We start from the raw sequence: 17,756 nt of genomic DNA, 5'->3' as shown, positions 1-17,756 counted from the left end.
CACCAGAAACCCCTCAGAAAATGAGTAGATTAGTTCACATGATAGAGAGAAGATTCAGACATGAATTGCTGTGAAAAATTCATTCTAGGGAAATAAATAAGAAATCCCACCCCCCCGGCAGACAGTATTCCCTTAGGATAATGTAGATGGGGCTGCATACAAACAGCCCATGCCCAAAATGGAGCTAAAGCATGTACACACCCATGCACACAAACCACCCCCTAGGTAACCTGGCCTATAAAAAGGGGAGAGTGCCTGGGCTGCATTGTGAGACCTCGTGGTCCACGTTTATGTCACAGGGCCTTGATCCCTAGTCCAGCAGTTTCTGATGTTAAAGTGGAAAGGCAAGTGACCTGGTCCTTCCTGCTGTCTGGCTACCACTTTCATTTTATTACATTCTATCTCTGGTGTGAAGGATTCAGCCATTCTATTAGTATCCCCATGGAAAGAGGCTCCAGCTTCCTTGGAGATGTGGAAGTGGTAATTTCTGTGAGCCTTTAGACTGGCTTAGGAAGATTATTTCTCTGCCCCCAAGAGCTGCAACAATTTCCAAATTAATCTGAGAGAAATTCATCAAAGCTTACTTATAGCAAATTATTGTTCCATTGTTCATTTCTTTTTCAGCTGTGGGTTAAACCACAGAGCGATGGGGTGAGCTCCCGTTGCTCAGTCCCTGCTCCTGCCTACCTAGCAGTTCAAAAGCATGTCAAAGTGCAAATAGATAAATAGGTACCACTCCAGCGGGAAGGTAAACGGTGTTTCCGTGCGCTGCTCTGGTTCTCCAGAAGCTTCTTAGTCATACTGGCCACATGACCTGGAAGCTGTACGCCGGCTCCCTCGGCCAATAAAGCGAGATGAGCTCCGCAACCCCAGAGTCGGTCATGGCTGGACCTAATGGTCAGGGGATCCTTTACGTTTACCTGTTCCCGGCAGCTGCTCTTCTTTATGGAAATTGAGTATAAGGAATCTCATGACAGAAAAAGAACACATTTTTTGGGGGGGCAAGGGACTTGGCTCTTTATAGAACAGGGTCGCTAGGTTACTCGAATAGTTAGTGGGTGGATTGCTTCTTTTGGTCAAAGCACCATGGCAGGATCTGTTGGGATGGGTAGTTTGGGATGCAATGGATCTTTGGTTCAGCCAGCTGATTCCTGACTCATCTGGGTTCAGCCAGCATTAAGTCCCCAACCCTGGCTCCGTCGAAGGTGTAACTTGCTCATCCCTTTCAACCAGGGCTCAGCCTACCTAGCCAAAGCTACGTGAGACAAGACTGGTGTAACTTACCCAAAATGAGCATCCCGGTGGCATGACATGGGCAAGACCAAGAAGGGAGAGTTTACGCTGGATCCTAAACCCATTCAGCTAGATCATGTGACCTGGCAATCTGGCATAAACCCGCATTTAAAGGATTTTTATCCATCTGGCAGGCTTAAGTAGAGCAGCAGCTCTGCTTCTCAAATGAGGCTCAGATCTGGTAAAACTTCATGCCGCTTTAACTTTGCTTTGCTTTACTGTAACTTTTTGTGCAAAGGGTTGCTCCCTAATACTTTTTTATGATACCCACCTCTACAGATACAGGAACCTCATGAGAGGCAATGATGTGTATGGCAAAACAACTGCAAAAATTAAACTTAGCCATTACGCCAATCTATTAGAAATGCATTCATAAAAACCTCAAAGGAAGGAAGTATATTCATCAAAATAGATGCTAGGCTGAACCAGTGTGGTATATGTATATTAGTCTTCAGAAAATGTAAGTGCTATTTTGGGGGCTTCAGTACCTATACCATTCTCTCCTTTTAATGCCTTTTTCATATTTTAGCTTATTCCTCAAATTCACCTTTCGGAACTGTAACACCAATAGCCTTGCTCATGAGAGAGTCCATGTTAGCAAACATAACTAGAGCAATGGAATAAAAAATTCTGAAAGTGATCAAAACATTTAATAAACATTGTCTTGGTCCCACCTGTCACTGATATGCAAACTAGCTGCCCCCATCTGCCTGTTTAGTAAGTATCTGAAGTGCCCTGTATATATGCCAACAAAATGCATAGAGTTAGCCAGGGAAAGCTGTGGCCCTTGAGATGCTGATGGACTCTATCTCCCATCTGTCTCAGTCAGCATGGCTTATGGTAAAGGAAAATGGGAGTTGTAGTCCATCAGGATCTGGATGACCACAGCTTGATACAGAATCGGAGGTCAATCTGCAATCCTAGGCAATCCCAGCCTGCACATCTTTCCAGGGAAATAGGCAGTACTCATGCAATGTACATCGACTTCAAGTCTTCCAGGTGAAAGGGAGGCCAGGGAGATGGTCTGTAGGGTGTTCCTTTGGAGAGGAGACATACGAAATTGCTCTCCTTTTTGACTGACTACCTCAGCAGCTCAGAGATGAAGGGATGCAAAACAAGGCATCACAGAGAAAGTACTATGGACAAGGTTTCTTGCAAGGGTCAGCCTGCAGACTCTATCAAAGCAGAGCTGTTTTTTCAGCATTAATGCTCAAACTGAGCCTTAAACAGGAACGCCCCTGTAGCTAGTTTGGCCTTCTATGAGAGGGACAAGATCCCTTAAAGGGGTTTTAGTGGACATTGACTCTGACAGTGAAGGAGGCTGGTCCTCTGAGCTGGAGTCCTCAGCATCATAGGAGAGCAGCACTACCACAACTGGTTGGATAGATACCAGCACTATGCAATCTACTTCTGCAAGTGTTTCTGATTTGGTATATACATTTGGGACAGTTTGTTTGGACAATTAGCTCTCCCGCCTGGAATCCCTGGTCACAAGATTGTATACAGCATAAATGTGCTTTCACATTGTTTCATCCATTTTAAAATCTTCACCTGCTTATTCCCACTTTTTTGTGTCTTGGGAGGAATGAGATGCATAATAAGAATTCCTTTGTGGATGAGAACGATTTATAAGCCAGGAGGAAGGTTGCCAGGGGCTGGATTGGTTCTACACTGCTGTTGGGAGCCTCCATTGCATGGGCACACCAAGGCCCATCACGTCTCCTCCTTTGCCTGACCAAATTATGGAAGCCCAGTCCACCCATCCTACACCTGACATCCTCAGCTTGTTTCTGATTTTAACCTTTTAATATGCTTTTTATTATATGGTTTTATGTACAATTGTTGTAAACCACTCTGATATATACGTATGAATATCAGTATATAAATATTTTTTCTAAATAAATAAAGCCAGCCCTTCAATGGAACAATTGGGAGCTTCATGTGAGCCCCCAGTTGTCCCTTTGCTGGACAAAGCATGCCTTGCGCAAGGAGAGGGGAGAAGTTCCTCCTTCCCAGTGTAGCTCTTTGAAGCCATGTTGTGCTGTTCCTTTAAGTCTTTAGTTTTGAAGGTTGAAAGGCATGTCATGAAGTGGCTTGCAAAACATAGGGTGGACAACCCCTCCCCCTTCTTTGTGGTTCCCATGTTTGAGAAATGTATGAAGGGATTTTGACCGATTTATGTCGTGTGATGGACAGGTGGGTTACCCTGTCCATCTATCAAAGTTGGCTAATGGGGTTGGACTCCAAAGGTTCCCCATCATGGTCTACCTGCTGAGGGTCCCCATATAATTGTTTTACTATCTGTATATCTATTTTTCTACTCATTTACATAGAATCTGGTCTTTGTAAACATAGCACACACCAGATGGCTAACATACTATAAAAATACAGCACATGAGCAGCACATGATTTAAATCTCAGAAGACAAAATGCTATCCATTGAAGATGTCCATTAATACTATGCAGACACCTTTGCTGTATTGCTATAAAAACTTCTGGATAGCCTAGCAGATGTCATGAACCCAAGCCATTTATTGGAACCCTAAAGCTCAAAACCAGCTTAGTAAAATACTGGAAATTTTATTGTAAGTTTATAGATGGATGAGGTGTGGAGGATAGCAAAAGAATAGTCTGGAGGCATTTTTCTTTCTTCCAATGGGATTTCCTAGTTTCTAGGTCCAGCCAAGGAGCAATTACACTTCTCCATGAAATAGGTGATGATTGGAGCTGAGACCAGGAGAAGAAGCACCAATGAGGAGCGGAGAATCCAAATATAGGGAGATAGTGTCTGACCTGGATTGAACAGAAAAAAATCAGAAAGGTTTTTGTGTCTATTCAGATATGACCAGATACAGATAGATAAATCAGCAGATAGACGTTAACAAGTTCCCTACGGTTTGATGCTTGTGGGACGAATGTACAAGTGTATCATTACACTTTTCCTACTCTGATTATATACTCCTATTGATTCTCTCAAATAGTATCAATCAATCCATTTTTATTGTATATCGCCAAAGGCCTTTACAATGGACGACAGAGAAGAAAAAGAAATTCCTGTAGCAGTTTGCAACATATAATAAAATAGTAAAAGAAGAACAATCCTCTCAGTTTTCAACTATAGTTCTTTCCTGTATAGTTCTTTCCATCCTATCCACTCTTTGAGGGTGTTTTAGAGAAGGGAAGAACAAGAGAGGAAAATGTTGAAGAATTTGGTGTTTGCTTGAAATGTCTACAGCAAGCTGAAAAGGCAGACCTTATCATTTACATAATCTCCAGTCATAATTGAACTATTGAATACCTTCTATATAATATATATATTATCTGAGGTTTAAAACTCTCATTATTGATGAAGGTTAATTTTACAGTGGGTGTGAATGATCTATTTGTGGCTGGTTTCTTTTAATCATTTTTTTGCCCAGGCAAGTGCACTATGTTACCCATGTGAGCAGCAAAATAACCAGATTGCTCAATGGTGATAGGATAAAATTAGGCCAAATCTTTGTTGACATCAGCAGGCAGGGCAAGGATTGGCATGGCATTGGGTCCCAGGATCAGATCATCATTCCATAAGCCCCATGTTGAAGGAATGTATCTGCTGGGTTTGGATCACTCCAGACCTGTACGACAGGAGTCAGCCAGAGTTAAACCTTGCCATGGTGCAAGCCAAGCAAGCAAGGTCTCACTGGGGCACCAGGCTGCAGTTTTCAATCAGGCAGATACCAAACTCACGCTTGAGTTTGCCATGGTCAATCCTTCCCTCAAGCCCCTTATGGGCCCCTTAGGGTATTAACGATCTCTGATGAGAAATGAGAAAAAAATGTTTTGTTTTTGTGATTGTGTTTGATTATGAATTGCGTTGTTTTGTTCTTGTGTCAAGATTTAAAATGGTATACTGAAACAGTAAGATAAATCAATATTTTTACTCACCAATGCTGCTTACTTACCATTGGAATCATAATAACCTGGGTGGGGAAAAACATGGACAATATCAGAAAAGCATGGCTCATCATCCCATCAAGAACAACAAGGCTCTCATAATTGTGCTCTATCAAGGCAGTGGTGCCTAACTGAACTGTGCATCAGAACACAACTCCTGATTAGATCACACACTTCTCTGGGTTTTGTAATGTGGTTTTGCCACAAAAGGCGCCCATAGAAATACAGATTTTAATATAACCTGTGTATTTTATTTGGAAATGCATTGAAAAGCAATGATAAAATGCATATTTTGAGGAATGCATACATACATTAATGCATATATACATTAATGTGTGTGTGTGTGTGTGTGTGTGTGTGTGTGTGTGTGCATTATTACAATTGTTATGATTTGAACTAAAAATCAATGGTTATGACAAAACCATTCATTTCATTGGCCCTACTCAAAGTATAAATGAGCTGGATGGAAGAACACATGTAACCTTTAGAAAAACATGATGTGCCATAAGAAATGAAACAGGATGGACTTAGGTTGACCTAAGCCCCATTCCTAGAGGCTAGACACATAAATAATGAATCTTTTTGATAAGCTGACTAAAAGCAATACCTATTTTTAATGCTCTATTAAACAGTGTTCCTGGAGAAGTGTTGTCATCTCCATGCTATTGGCCAGATCCTCCAACATCTGTTCCATTAGTTGCAAAACAGCACCTATTTTCATTTAGATAAATATATGAATGTGCTCCAGGGAAGTCTGAACATGCTCTGTGGCTGTGATTAACTCTTGTCATAAGGGAATAGAAACCAAATGGGTGGGGAATTAAATGGACAGTGCTGAAATATGGCATGAATGGCTGGTTGGAACTCTAAATGGGACTATCAAATGCAATCTTACGTGGCTGGACAATCAGATTCTGAGCAACACTGAGGGCAGATATCTTCACTTGGTTCTTTGCATCCTTCTGCTGGTAACCACAGGAATATTTGCCAGCATTCTTCGGCGATGCATAGACTATGTATTGAACATATTGAGATGCTGCTTTCTTGGATGAAACAGGAGCCCCATCTTTACAGAAAAAAAATCCAGTCAGAAAAACCTCTGCTGGAGCCGCACATAGTGCTGTGATAGTTTCCCCTTCAGGAACCAAAGTTTTGTTCAAGAATAAATCAGGAGCAGGAAGTTCACCTAGAGAATGAACAAACGAAGGGAAGAAATAAAGAAAGAACATAAATGAATGCAGAGAATTAGTGAAAATGCAGTTGCAATGAAGGGTGAACATTTCAGCAATCATGTGGAATTAGATTTCTTTATCGCCATTATTTTTGTCTTAAAAAGCAGAGACATCATCTTGGCAACAAAGGTCCGTATAGTAAAAGCTATGGTTTTCCCAGTAGTGATGTATGGAAGTGAGAGTTGGACCATAAAGAAGGCTGATTGCCGAAGAATTGATGCTTTTGAATTATGGTGCTGGAGGAGACTTTTGAGAGTCCCATGGACTGCAAGAAGATCAAACCTATTCATTCTGAAGGAAATCAGCCCTGAGTGCTCACTGGAAGGACAGATCCTGAAGCTGAGGCTCCAATGCTTTGGCCACCTAATGAGAAGAGAAGACTCCCTGGAAAAGACCCTGATGTTGGGAAAGATTGAGGGCCCAAGGAGAAGGGGACGACAGAGGACGAGATGGTTGGATAGTGTTCTCAAAGCTACCAGCATGAGTTTGACCAAACTGCAGGAGTCAGTGGAAGACAGGAGTGCCCGGCGTGCTCTGGTCCATTGGGTCATGAAGAGTTGGACACGACTAAACGACTAAAGCCAGTGTGGTGTAGTGGTTAAGAGCGGTAGTCTCGTAATCTGGGGAACCGGGTTCGCGTCTCCGCTCCTCCACATGCAGCTGCTGGGTGACCTTGGGCCAGTCACACTTCTTTGAAGTCTCTCAGCCCCACTCACCTCACAGAGTGTTTGTTGTGGGGGAGGAAGGGAAAGGAGAATGTTAGCCGCTTTGAGACTCCTTAAAGGGAGTGAAAGGCGGGATATCAAATCCAAACTCTTCTTCTTCTTCTAAACAACAACATAGCATTTCAGCACAGCTTTTTCATAATTATTTGTTGTAAACTGCTTTTATTTTTTTCTTTTTGGGGTAAGTGGCATGCAAGTGTTCTACTCTGTTTTATTTATTTAAAGCATTTTAATACTACCTAAATTTTTATTTAGAAATTTGGGATTGTAAACTCTCAATCTTCTAAAAGGTATAGAAGATTAATAGTTAGGTAAGCACATAGCTGTCAACTTTCAGATTTGAAAATAAGGAATCAGCAGCCTCGAAAATAAGGGATCAGCAGCCTCACCTGTCCTGGGGATAGTCTACGGGATATCTAACAATCCGGGATAGCAGCAGGAAGCAGCGGGAAATGGCGCTGGAATAAGGGAATTTCCCGCAAAAAAAGGGAAGGTTGACAGCTATGGGTAAGCAAAAAGATCTTATGAGGCAATCCTATGTCACATTTCCAAAAGGCTGAGTATTTTAAAGGTAAAGGTAGAGGGACACCTGACCATTAGGTCCAGTCGTGGCTGACTCTGCGGTTGCGGCACTCATCTTCCTTTATTGGCCGAGGGAGCCGGCGTACAGCTTCCGGGTCATGTGGCCAGCATGACTAAGCCACTTCTGGCGAACCAGAGCAGCACACGGAAACACTGCTGAGTATTTTAGGATACAACAACTCTCTAGCTCCAGCCCACATGAGCTGCTTAAATGAGGATGGGAGGCCCTTCAGAGAGTGGTTTTGCTCTCTAAAGCCCCTGCTGGCCTCATTTAAAAGCAGTCAGTGCAGGATGTAAAAGAAGGTCACAGTAGCTTTAGTAAGTGGTCAGAATGTGAGGGAAGGAGGGTTCAGCCAAGCTTAAAGAGGAGGTTTGGGCAAGATATGAGGAGGTGGGAAAGGAGGTGAGTGAGGTGTAAATGGAGGAGGGGTTAGCCAGGTGGAGGGGGTGGAGGGCTGGTGGGATTGGTGAGCTGAGAAAGTGTGGGTGGCAGCCTCTACATCTCATATTTTCTATAAGCTTGATGATGAAACAAAACAACCCTGACTTTCTTTGATAAGGAACATTTAGCATTAGACATGTGGTTTGAGTAGAGGAAGAAACACACACCATTCTCTGCAACACACACCAGCGCACACAGTCTTGCAGTCTCAAACTCACCTGTAGAAGTGCAAAGCTCTGAATCTTTGTCATCACCCAAACACCAGTGATTTGCTAGGAGAGCACCTGCAATAACATCCATGCAATATGTTTATAATATATTTTAACAAGTAAACACAAGGGCAGAGCAGTATTTTAATAATTCTCCAGACCTGCTATTTTGGCTGCAGCCTCTTTGGAGTGGCTTTAGTGTATTCTAGCAAACCCTGGTAGTTTCCAATTATGAAAATAATACACATATAAATGAGAGTCAATGTAATGGCATATAATTGCCAAGTTTCCTCTATGTCAGAGCACCTCCTATTCTGCTGCAGGTTTTTTCTGGGTGCAAAAGGGTGCATGGGGTTGAAAGAGATTAAACAAGCATGTGCGAATGCAGAGCTGAGGAGAAACCAATAAAATTGCCCTTTCCCATGTGTTTCACACTGTTCCTTCTCCCAACACTTCTTTAATGTGTACATTTACATTATGTTGTATAAGCCAGCCATTCTTAAACTGAAATCCTTTATTCTCTTGCAGATAGTACTAGAAGATGAAGAAGAAGAAGAAGAAGAAGAAGAAGAAGAAGAAGAAGAAGAAGAAGAAGAAGAAGTTGGATGTTTTCATGAAATGTCCTCCACAAGTTAAAGAGGAAGGCCTAATTTTGGTTTATTTTTAAAAATGTCTGTTGGAAACAGCTTGGGTTTTCTGCAGTCCTCAGGATGCAACAGATCTCTCCCTCAGCTGGGCTCACCATGCAGCTCAGACAAAGATATGCTCATCATAGCTTAGCTAGTTAAACTGAGGACACTGTAAGTCCTCCAGAAGGCTGTTGCAGGGATGTGGCAAGGAGCAGGTGACTTAGACTGGAACCTGAGCTCATTCAAATCAGTCTCGAGTCCTGGCAACCTCACACATAACAGTATTTTTTAGACTTGTTTTTCCCCTGCCTCACTTAGAGCAGCAGCCCTTCTGTTGAAAATGGGTTGGATCTGGCTTCAACCCAGCTTAACTTGTCACAGTATGCTTTATGCCATCTTCTTCTGCGTAGTACTTATGATCTATAATGGAAACTTCACAAAACCTATCGTCATGCAGCTTGTCACATTCCCAAAACTAAAAACCCAGACAAAGTTGTTGAGGCACACGCTCTGGAATGTCCAGGACGTATGGCAACCCTAAGTATGAGTACATACTGCTGTCTCTATTAGAGTTGCCTCTCCCCATTTTTATTTTTAGAGTCAAGCAATCCCAATGCCATTAATACACATAATCAGAGAAAAGGAGATGGAAAATGAAAAGCTGTGCTACTTCTGGAATGTTGGGGAATTTCTCCTCCACTTCAAGTAATTACATGGAATTTTCTCACTAGTTTCTCTGTCCACTAGTAGTATGGAGAAGTATAAGAGGCCATTTGTACATAACTCTCATTACTTATGGGCCTTTTCTAGAATCCTGCTATTTGTCTATTAACTATTTTTTAAAAATAAATTTTCTTAGAGTTTATAAAGAGAATAACAAAGATTATTGTCCAATACAGTGGTACCTCAGGTTACATACGCTTCAGGTTACAGACTCCGCTAACCCAGAAATAGTGCTTCAGGTTGAAAACTTTGCTTCAGGATGAGAACAGAAATCGTGCTCCGGCGCCGTGATGGCAGCAGGAGGTCCCATTATCTAAAGTGGTGCTTCAGGTTAAGAACAGTTTCAGGTTAAGTATGGACCTCCGGAATGAATTAAGTACTTAACCTGAGGTACCACTGTATCTGTTTCTAAAATACAAACAAAAACATTAATCCAGAGGGGGAAAATAAAGGAACAACGAGAAAGAGATAAAGAAAAGGAAATGATAAATGAATTAAAAGAGAAAAAGAGAGAAAAGTTGGGAAGCTAAAGAACTTCTGATTCTTCATCTGACCGCTACGTATAAACATCACTCACTACATCCACTCCAGTGTAACACCTAATAATTCCACCTTCTATAAACCATTTTCTTCAATCCTCAAATCCAAATGTCGTTATTTCATTTTCTTTTCCTCACAAAAAGTCTGTGGGAGGTTTCCAATCTTTAGTAAATGTTAATAATGACTTTTCTCTGATAAAACATGTCAATTTTGTCATCTCAGCTAACTCCATTAATTTTGACAACCACACACACACTCCTAGGAAAACTCTGATGGAAATTATGGAGTTTCCCTTCCCAGTTTCCCTAACTTACAAAGAACCCAGAAGATATTCATCAGGGCAGAGCAGGAGTTGGCTTGCCAATCTGATGTTTGTCCGTTCTTCCCCACTTCTGACGCACAGCTCCTTCTACTTCTCTCACAGACAAGACGGAAATTATCAAGACTTTTGCAGCATGCATGTTTCTATCCCCTCCCCTGGGGAACAGCCCCACATGTGGCTGCAGCTACGACTCAAGGATGTATAATTTTACACCTTTCCTTCAGGTGAACTATTCAACATATCTGTGACCCTCAGGCACATTCACTTAAATATATTATTTGATGGTCAGAAAGGCAGCTTTTCATCCATTATCCTATTAACTCCCCACCAGAAACCCCTCTGAGAATAAGCAGATTATTTCACATGATAGAGAGAAGATTTAGACATGAAATGCTGTGAAAAATTCATTCTAGGGAAAGAAATAGACAATCTCTCCCCCCTCCCCCCAGGACAGTATTCTCTTAGGATAAAGTGGATGGGGCTGCACACCAGCAGCCCATGCCCGAAATGGAGCTAACGCATGTACACACCCATGCACACAAACCAACCCCTATAATGGGCATGTCCAAAGTCCAGCCCGAGGGCTACTTGTGGTTCCTGGACTGATTTCAAACACACACACACACACACACACACACACACACCCCCAAGCAATTTTGAAAAAGCAATATTTTGCGGCCCCCGAGCACCTGCCAACTATAGCCATTTCCTTTTTGAGGGCTCGTCATGCGTTCTCCCCTCTGCGTGGGGGGGGGCATTACTAGCCCCTGCTCAATTAGGGAGTCCCCGGTTGCATCACTCCTCGGGTCAACCAATCTGGTCGTCTGAGGCGGGCATGGCTAAATAAATAAATACTACAGTACACTTTTGGGACAATGATGCTGCAGCGATGGCGGTGGCAGAGGGGCGGCTGCTGCCTTGACCCAGTGCTGGATTTATGTATAGACTAAGTAGGCTGAAGCCTAGTGCCTCTAAATCTAGGGGGGCTCGTCAGCCCACCCGCTCCCCAGCAGGCAGTCTCCCTTCTCCCAAAATTGCAAACCCAAGACTTCATGCGACGGCAGGGCAACTCAGGCCCAGCAACTATGAGACACAGGGCTAGTCAGTGGGGCCCAATTTGAAGCAGTGGGGCACAACTTGAATTTTTTTTTGTAGGGCCCCAGTTCCCAGCCAAAGTCTGCAAAATCTTATAGATATAAATGAAATCCATCTAGATTGCCCTGATGCGGGGGCCCCCTTAGGAGCAGCACGTGGGGCCCAATTTGGCCAAATTGCCCCAAATGCCTTAAGGTCAGCCCTGATGAGACTGTGCAGGGGTTGGACTGACAAGTCCTGCACCTTCTAGGTCCCTAGTGTCACTATTCAGAGTACAGACTCAAGGACTTGTAATGGAAATAAAGGGGGGCACTTATTGGAAATCAGTTTTGTCACCTCCCCCCCCCCAATCCCGGGACGATGAGCCCGGCCACCTTTTATTCACAGTCGCATAAGCACTACACTACAGCATGGCCATAAAGCTGTATGTTCAACCGCTGAAATACACACCCAATATGTAGCAATGGAGATTTATGTTACTGTTTTATGAATGAACACTGTGTTTTATTAACGGACTCTGTATCTACCCAAGAGCCACCAATAGGGAGCTCTAGAATCTGATAGCTAACCAACTGGGTACTACCAAACAGTGACCCCTATTGCTGAAAGCAGGTAACCAGCAGGAAACGCTTCAGCTCAGCCTTTGCACTGTTGACAGAACACCCCCTGCTGTGCAGACAATGGAGAAAGCTCATAAATTGTATCTCTTCTTTCATACTGGCCAACTTTATTACACTGGTGTAAACCCTGGCGCACCAGGAACCCAGAATAACAGCAAATAAAATCTGCTCATACGTCAGCAACTGATAAGACTTGTCAACCTGTTATTCCAAAGTCTTCTTAAATTATAAAGCTCCAAAATACAGGCCAAAAGAGAGCAGGTCTGGGAATAGCGAGGCATACAATGGGCACTACCAGTGAAAAGGCCCTGCTCCGAGTAGCTCCTGCCTTGTCATTTGATAGGGTGCCCACTTGCCCTCCTTCTCTGTTGGAGTCTCCTGGTCCAATATAAAGACCATTAGAAGGGAGAGCAGGGACCTTCTATGGGACCTTCAAGTTCCCAACAGCTGTTAATCAAGCAAGCAAGCACACAGGTCACCTTTGTCACAGGTGTGTCACGCCTATGTCCTGGCCAGGCCTGCACCCAATCTTGTTTCTGTACACTCTTGTTTGTTCTCAGTTAACCAAAAGCATATTATCAACATATACAAGGAAAAAAGTTGTTTTCCGTCATTTGCAAAGAATCGTACAAACCCTAGTTGGTTAATTGATTTGGCAACTTCCATGCACATGACGTCTGATGCCAATCCCCCCCCAAAGAGTTAAATGAGATTCAGGTGAGGGTCATATGCCTTGTCGATCCCAGCAGGTATATAACAGGAAGACCCGGCCTGCCCAGGCCGATGACCTGCCCTCAACCACCACATTTCCCCTTCCTCAGAGGCTTCTGTCTCCTTTCTCCATGAGCCTGGGCAGCCCCTGAGTTGTTGGTTCTTCGGTGGTGGTGGTGGTGAAGGGGTGCGCGGCGGGTCAGGCATGGAAGGCAGAGGAGGGCCGAGAGCGGCAGCGGTGAGGCTTGGGCAGTACAGTGCCTCCCTTTCCATTGGAGCAGCCCCAATCCCATTCCTACTTGCGTGCAAGCAGAAGGGGGCAGGGATCCCTCAGCTGCAGTCCAGAATATATCAGTTTCACACTTCGCATTAGTTCAGGCATGTTTTTGTTGTTTTTTTTGATTGAGATGAATACACTGTAAAATCTCAGTTAATATCAGTTGGTCTGGACACAAGTATACCTGGTGTTATGTTCCTGTTAATATGTTGTGAACTTAAAAGTTGACAGACAACCTTTATTACTGTGTAATGTACTTTACTATGTTCCTGACATATATTTCAGCTTTCTGTATTTATTTTTCATCTGGCCTTCAGATATGAAAGGCAGAGTGATTTAATTTTAATGATTCTAAGAATGTCAGGCAAAATGGTCGGGCCTCGCGCATGTTCACTTCATCAAATCAGGCCTCAGCTCTGTTGTTGTTGCTGCTGCTGCATGTTGTAGTCTCCATGACAAAGGATGCTGTAGAGTCTCAAAAGTTGAAGGAGCCCAGGTAAGGAGATGCTAATACTAATGGAGAGCTTCTTTCTTTGAAGTTTGACCACAGTCACTGTTCTCTTCTGTCTCTTCAACACCTAAGTGTAAATGTAAGTTAAACCCAACAATTTCTGTGGCAACAATTTTGGGGCAATTTTTTTTGAAAAAGCTGAACAACTTTGGCCGGCCCTCACACATGATCACTTCATCAAATCTGGCCCACTTTGAAAAATTTTTGGACACCACTGGCCTATAAAGAAGGGCGAGTGCCTGGGTTGCATGGTGAGACCTTGTGGGCCAGCTTAATGCCACAGGACCTTGATCCCTGCTCCAGCAGTTTCTGATATTAAAGTGGAAAGAGCAACAGTTTTGTAAGCCAAGTGACCTGGTCTTTCCTGCTGTCTGGCTGCAGGTTTCATCTTATTACATTCTATCTCAGCTATGAAGGATTCAGCCATTCTATTAGTATCCCCATGGAAAGGGGCTCCAGCTTCCTTGAAGATGTGGAAGTGGTCATTTCAGTGAGCCTTTAGACAGTCCTAGGAAGATTATTTCTGTGCCCCAAAGAACTGTGACAATTTCTGAATTAATCTGAGAGAAACTCATCAAAACTAACTCATATCGAATTATTATTCCAGTGTTGTGTTTCATTTCTTTTTTCAAACTTGTCTGTTCATTGCAGTTGCTCTTCTTTATGGAAATTCAGTATAAGGAAAAGAAAAGAACTTTTTGTGGGGGGACTTGGCTCTTTATATGACAGGGTCCCCAGGTAACTTGAATAGCTAGTGGGTGGATTCTTCCTTTTGGTCAAAGCACTATGGCAAGATCTGCTGAGATCGGGAGTTTGGGATGCAATGCCTCTTTGGTTAAGGCAGCTGATTCCTGACTCATCTGGGTTCAGCCAGCATTAAGTCCCCAACCCTGACTCAGTCAAAGGTGTAACTTGCTCAACCCAGTTCAACCAGGGCTCAGCCTGCTGAGCCAAAACAAGCCGAGACAAGGCCGATGTAACTTCCCCAAATAAATCCCTGTGGCATGACATGGGTAAGACCAAGAAGGGAGAGTTTACGCTGGATTCTAAACCCATTCATCTAGATCATGTGACCTGGCAATCTGGCATAAACACACCTTTCAAGAGTTGTTTTCCATTTGGCAGGCTTAAGTAGAGCAGCAGCTCTGCTTCTAAAACGAGGCTCGGATCTGGTTAAACTTCATTCCGGTTTAACTTTGGTTGGCTTTACTGTAGCTTTTTGTGCAAAGGGTTGCTTCCTAATAAGCAATAGCATACTTTGAAAAACAGAACTGCAAAAATTAAACATAACCATTAAGCCAAACTTTTAAAAATGCATTCATAAAAACCTCAAAGGAAGGAAGTGTATTTATGAAAATAGATGTTAGGCTGAACTAGTGTGGTAAAGTCTACAGTAAATCTAAGTGCTATTTCAGGGCTTCATTACCTATTCCATTCTCTCCTTTTAATGCCCTTTTAATATTTTAGCTTATTACTCAAGTTCACCTTTCACAATTGTAACAACACCATTGCTTATGAGAGTCCATGTCAGCAAACATCACTAGAACAACAGAATAAAAAAATTCTGAAAGTGATCAAAACATTTAATAAACATTATCGTATCATAGTCCCACCTCCCTGTCACTGATATGCAAACTAGCCGCCCTCATCATCCTGTTTAGCAAGCATCTGAAGTGGCCCTGTCCATGTGCCAACATACTGCATAGAGTGAGCATGGGAAAGCTGTGGCCCTTGAATGCTGGTGGACTCCATCTCCCATTTGCCTCAGCCAGCATGGCTTATGGTAAAGGAAAATGGGAATTGTAGACCAGCAGCAACTGGATGACCACAGCTTGATGCAGAATCTGGGGTCAATCCACAATCATGGGACACTTCCCAGCCTGCACATTTTCCCTGGGAAATAGGCAGTACACATGCAATGTACATGGCAGGAGGAAGGATTTCAAGTCTCCCAAGTGAAAGGGAAGGCTGGGGTGATGATCTGTAAGGTGTTCCTTTGGGGAGGAGAACCTACGAAATTTCTCTCCATTTGGACTGACTACTTCAGCAGGACAGAGATGAGGGGGTGCAAAGCAAGGCATCACAGGGAAAGTACTATGGACAGAGTTCCTTACAGGGTTCAGCTTGGGGACTCTATTAAAGCAGAGCTGTTGTTTCAGCAGTCATGAGCATTACATGGGAACTCCCCTGTAGCTAGTTTGGCCTTCTATGAGAGGGACCAATTCCCTTTAAGGGACTTTAATGAACATTGACTCTGACAGTGAAGGACGCTCGTCCTCTGAGCAGCACAACCTCAAATGGCTGGATAGATACCAGCACAATACCATCTACTACTGAAAATGCTTCTGATTTGGTAGTTACACCTCAGACATCTTGTTTGGACAATTTGCTCTCCCTCCTGCCTGGAATCCGTGGTCATAAAATTGCATGCAACATAAAAGTGCTTTCAGTGTTTCACCAGTTTTAAAATCTTCACCTGCTCATTCCTACATTTGTGTCTTGGGAGGAATGAGTGTGGGATGTAAAACTGAAGTCAAGTACAACATTTCTACAGTAGACATGTGACTTGAAGAGGGTGTGGTCTGTTGTACTAGCATGGAAGAGCACATGGTCTCCATGTTCTGATCAGTGTGTATTAAATAATATATCCTCTCCTGCCTCCCTAATCATCCCCACAATGAGGTGTGTAATAAGAATTCCTTTGTGGATGAAAAATAGTTAGGAGCCAGGAGGGAAGTTGCCAGTTGGATTGCTTTTAAACTGGTGTTGGGAAACTCCAGTCCATAGGCACACCAAGGCCCATCATGTCTGCTCCTTTGGCTGACCAAATTATGGGAGCCTTCTCCACCCATCCTACACCCAACATCCTCAGCTTGTTTCTGATTTTAACCTTTTAATATGGTTTTTATTATATGGTTTTATGTATCGTAGTTATATACCATTGGTATTTTCATATGAATATCAGCATATAAATATTTTTCTAAATAACTAAAGCCAGGCCTTCAATGGAACAATTGGGAACTTCACATGGGCCCCCAGTTGTCCCTTTGCTGGAGCAAAGCATGCCTTGCTCAAGGAAAGGGGAGAAGCTTCTCCTTCCCAGTGTAGCTCTTTGAAGCCATGTTGTGCTATTCCTTTGAGTCCTTAGTTTTGGAGGTTGAAAGGCATGTCATGAAGTGGCCTGCAAAACATAGGGTGGACAACCCCCCCCTTTCTTTGTGGTTACCATGTTTAGGAAATATATGAAGGGATTTTAACAGAATTAATCATGTGGTGGACAGGTGGGTTGCCCTATCCATCTATAAAAGTTGGCTAATGGGGTTGGACTCCAAAGGTTCCCCACCATGGTCTTCCAGCTGAGGGTCCCCATATAATTGTATTTCTATCTGTATATCTATTTCTCTACTCATTTACATAGACTATAGTCTTTGTAAACATAGCACACACCAGGTGGCTAACATATTATAGAAATACAGCACAATACAGAGCAACACAATAGCTCAACAATTTATTTGGCAGAAATACAAATAACATTTTAAAACATAGGCATGTTAAAATAAGCAGCACATGATTTAAATCTCAGTAGACAAAATGCTATCCATTGAAGATGTCCATTAATACTATGCAAACACCTTTGCTGTATTGTTTTCAGTACCTGCTATAAAAGCTTTTGGCAAACCAACCAGATGTCATGAACCCAAGCCATTTATTGGAACCTTAAAGGTCAAAACTAGTTCTTGACCTGGGCTTAGTAGAATACTGGAAACATTATTGTAAGTGAATAGATGCATGAGAGAAGGAGGTTAGACAAAGAACAGTCTGGAGGCATTTTTCTTTCTTCCAGTGGGAATCCTAGTTTCTAGGTCCGAACAAGGAGCAATTACACTTCTCCATGAAATAGGTGATGAT

The 17,756-nt window shown here is 42.9% G+C and overlaps 1 protein-coding gene across 4 annotated transcripts in view; it reads right to left on the bottom strand.

The window, feature by feature from the left end:
* LOC308570484 (uncharacterized protein) overlaps positions 1-17,756 on the bottom strand; it is a 65,065-nt gene that overhangs the window by 43,749 nt on the left and 3,560 nt on the right. For 3 of the 4 annotated variants that reach the window (XM_081165364.1, XM_081165366.1, XM_081165367.1), the window contains exons 1-3: positions 10,626-10,726; positions 8,429-8,494; positions 6,107-6,415 (exon numbers count right to left, since the gene is read on the bottom strand). In XM_081165364.1, the coding sequence (XP_081021490.1) occupies positions 6,107-6,415; positions 8,429-8,494; positions 10,626-10,647 (397 nt within the window). In that variant the 5' untranslated portion in view covers positions 10,648-10,726. Of the gene's footprint in view, positions 1-6,106; positions 6,416-8,428; positions 8,495-10,625; positions 10,727-17,756 lie in introns of those variants that run through there. The other variant, XM_081165365.1, reaches the window with a different exon arrangement.

The sequence above is a fragment of the Podarcis bocagei genome, assembly GCF_964188305.1.
Source record: "Podarcis bocagei genome assembly, chromosome: 13".
In the NCBI taxonomy this organism is placed as follows: domain Eukaryota; kingdom Metazoa; phylum Chordata; class Lepidosauria; order Squamata; family Lacertidae; genus Podarcis; species Podarcis bocagei.
The sequence above is the reverse complement of the archived record's forward strand: the minus strand, read 5'-3'. Positions and strand labels throughout refer to the sequence as shown.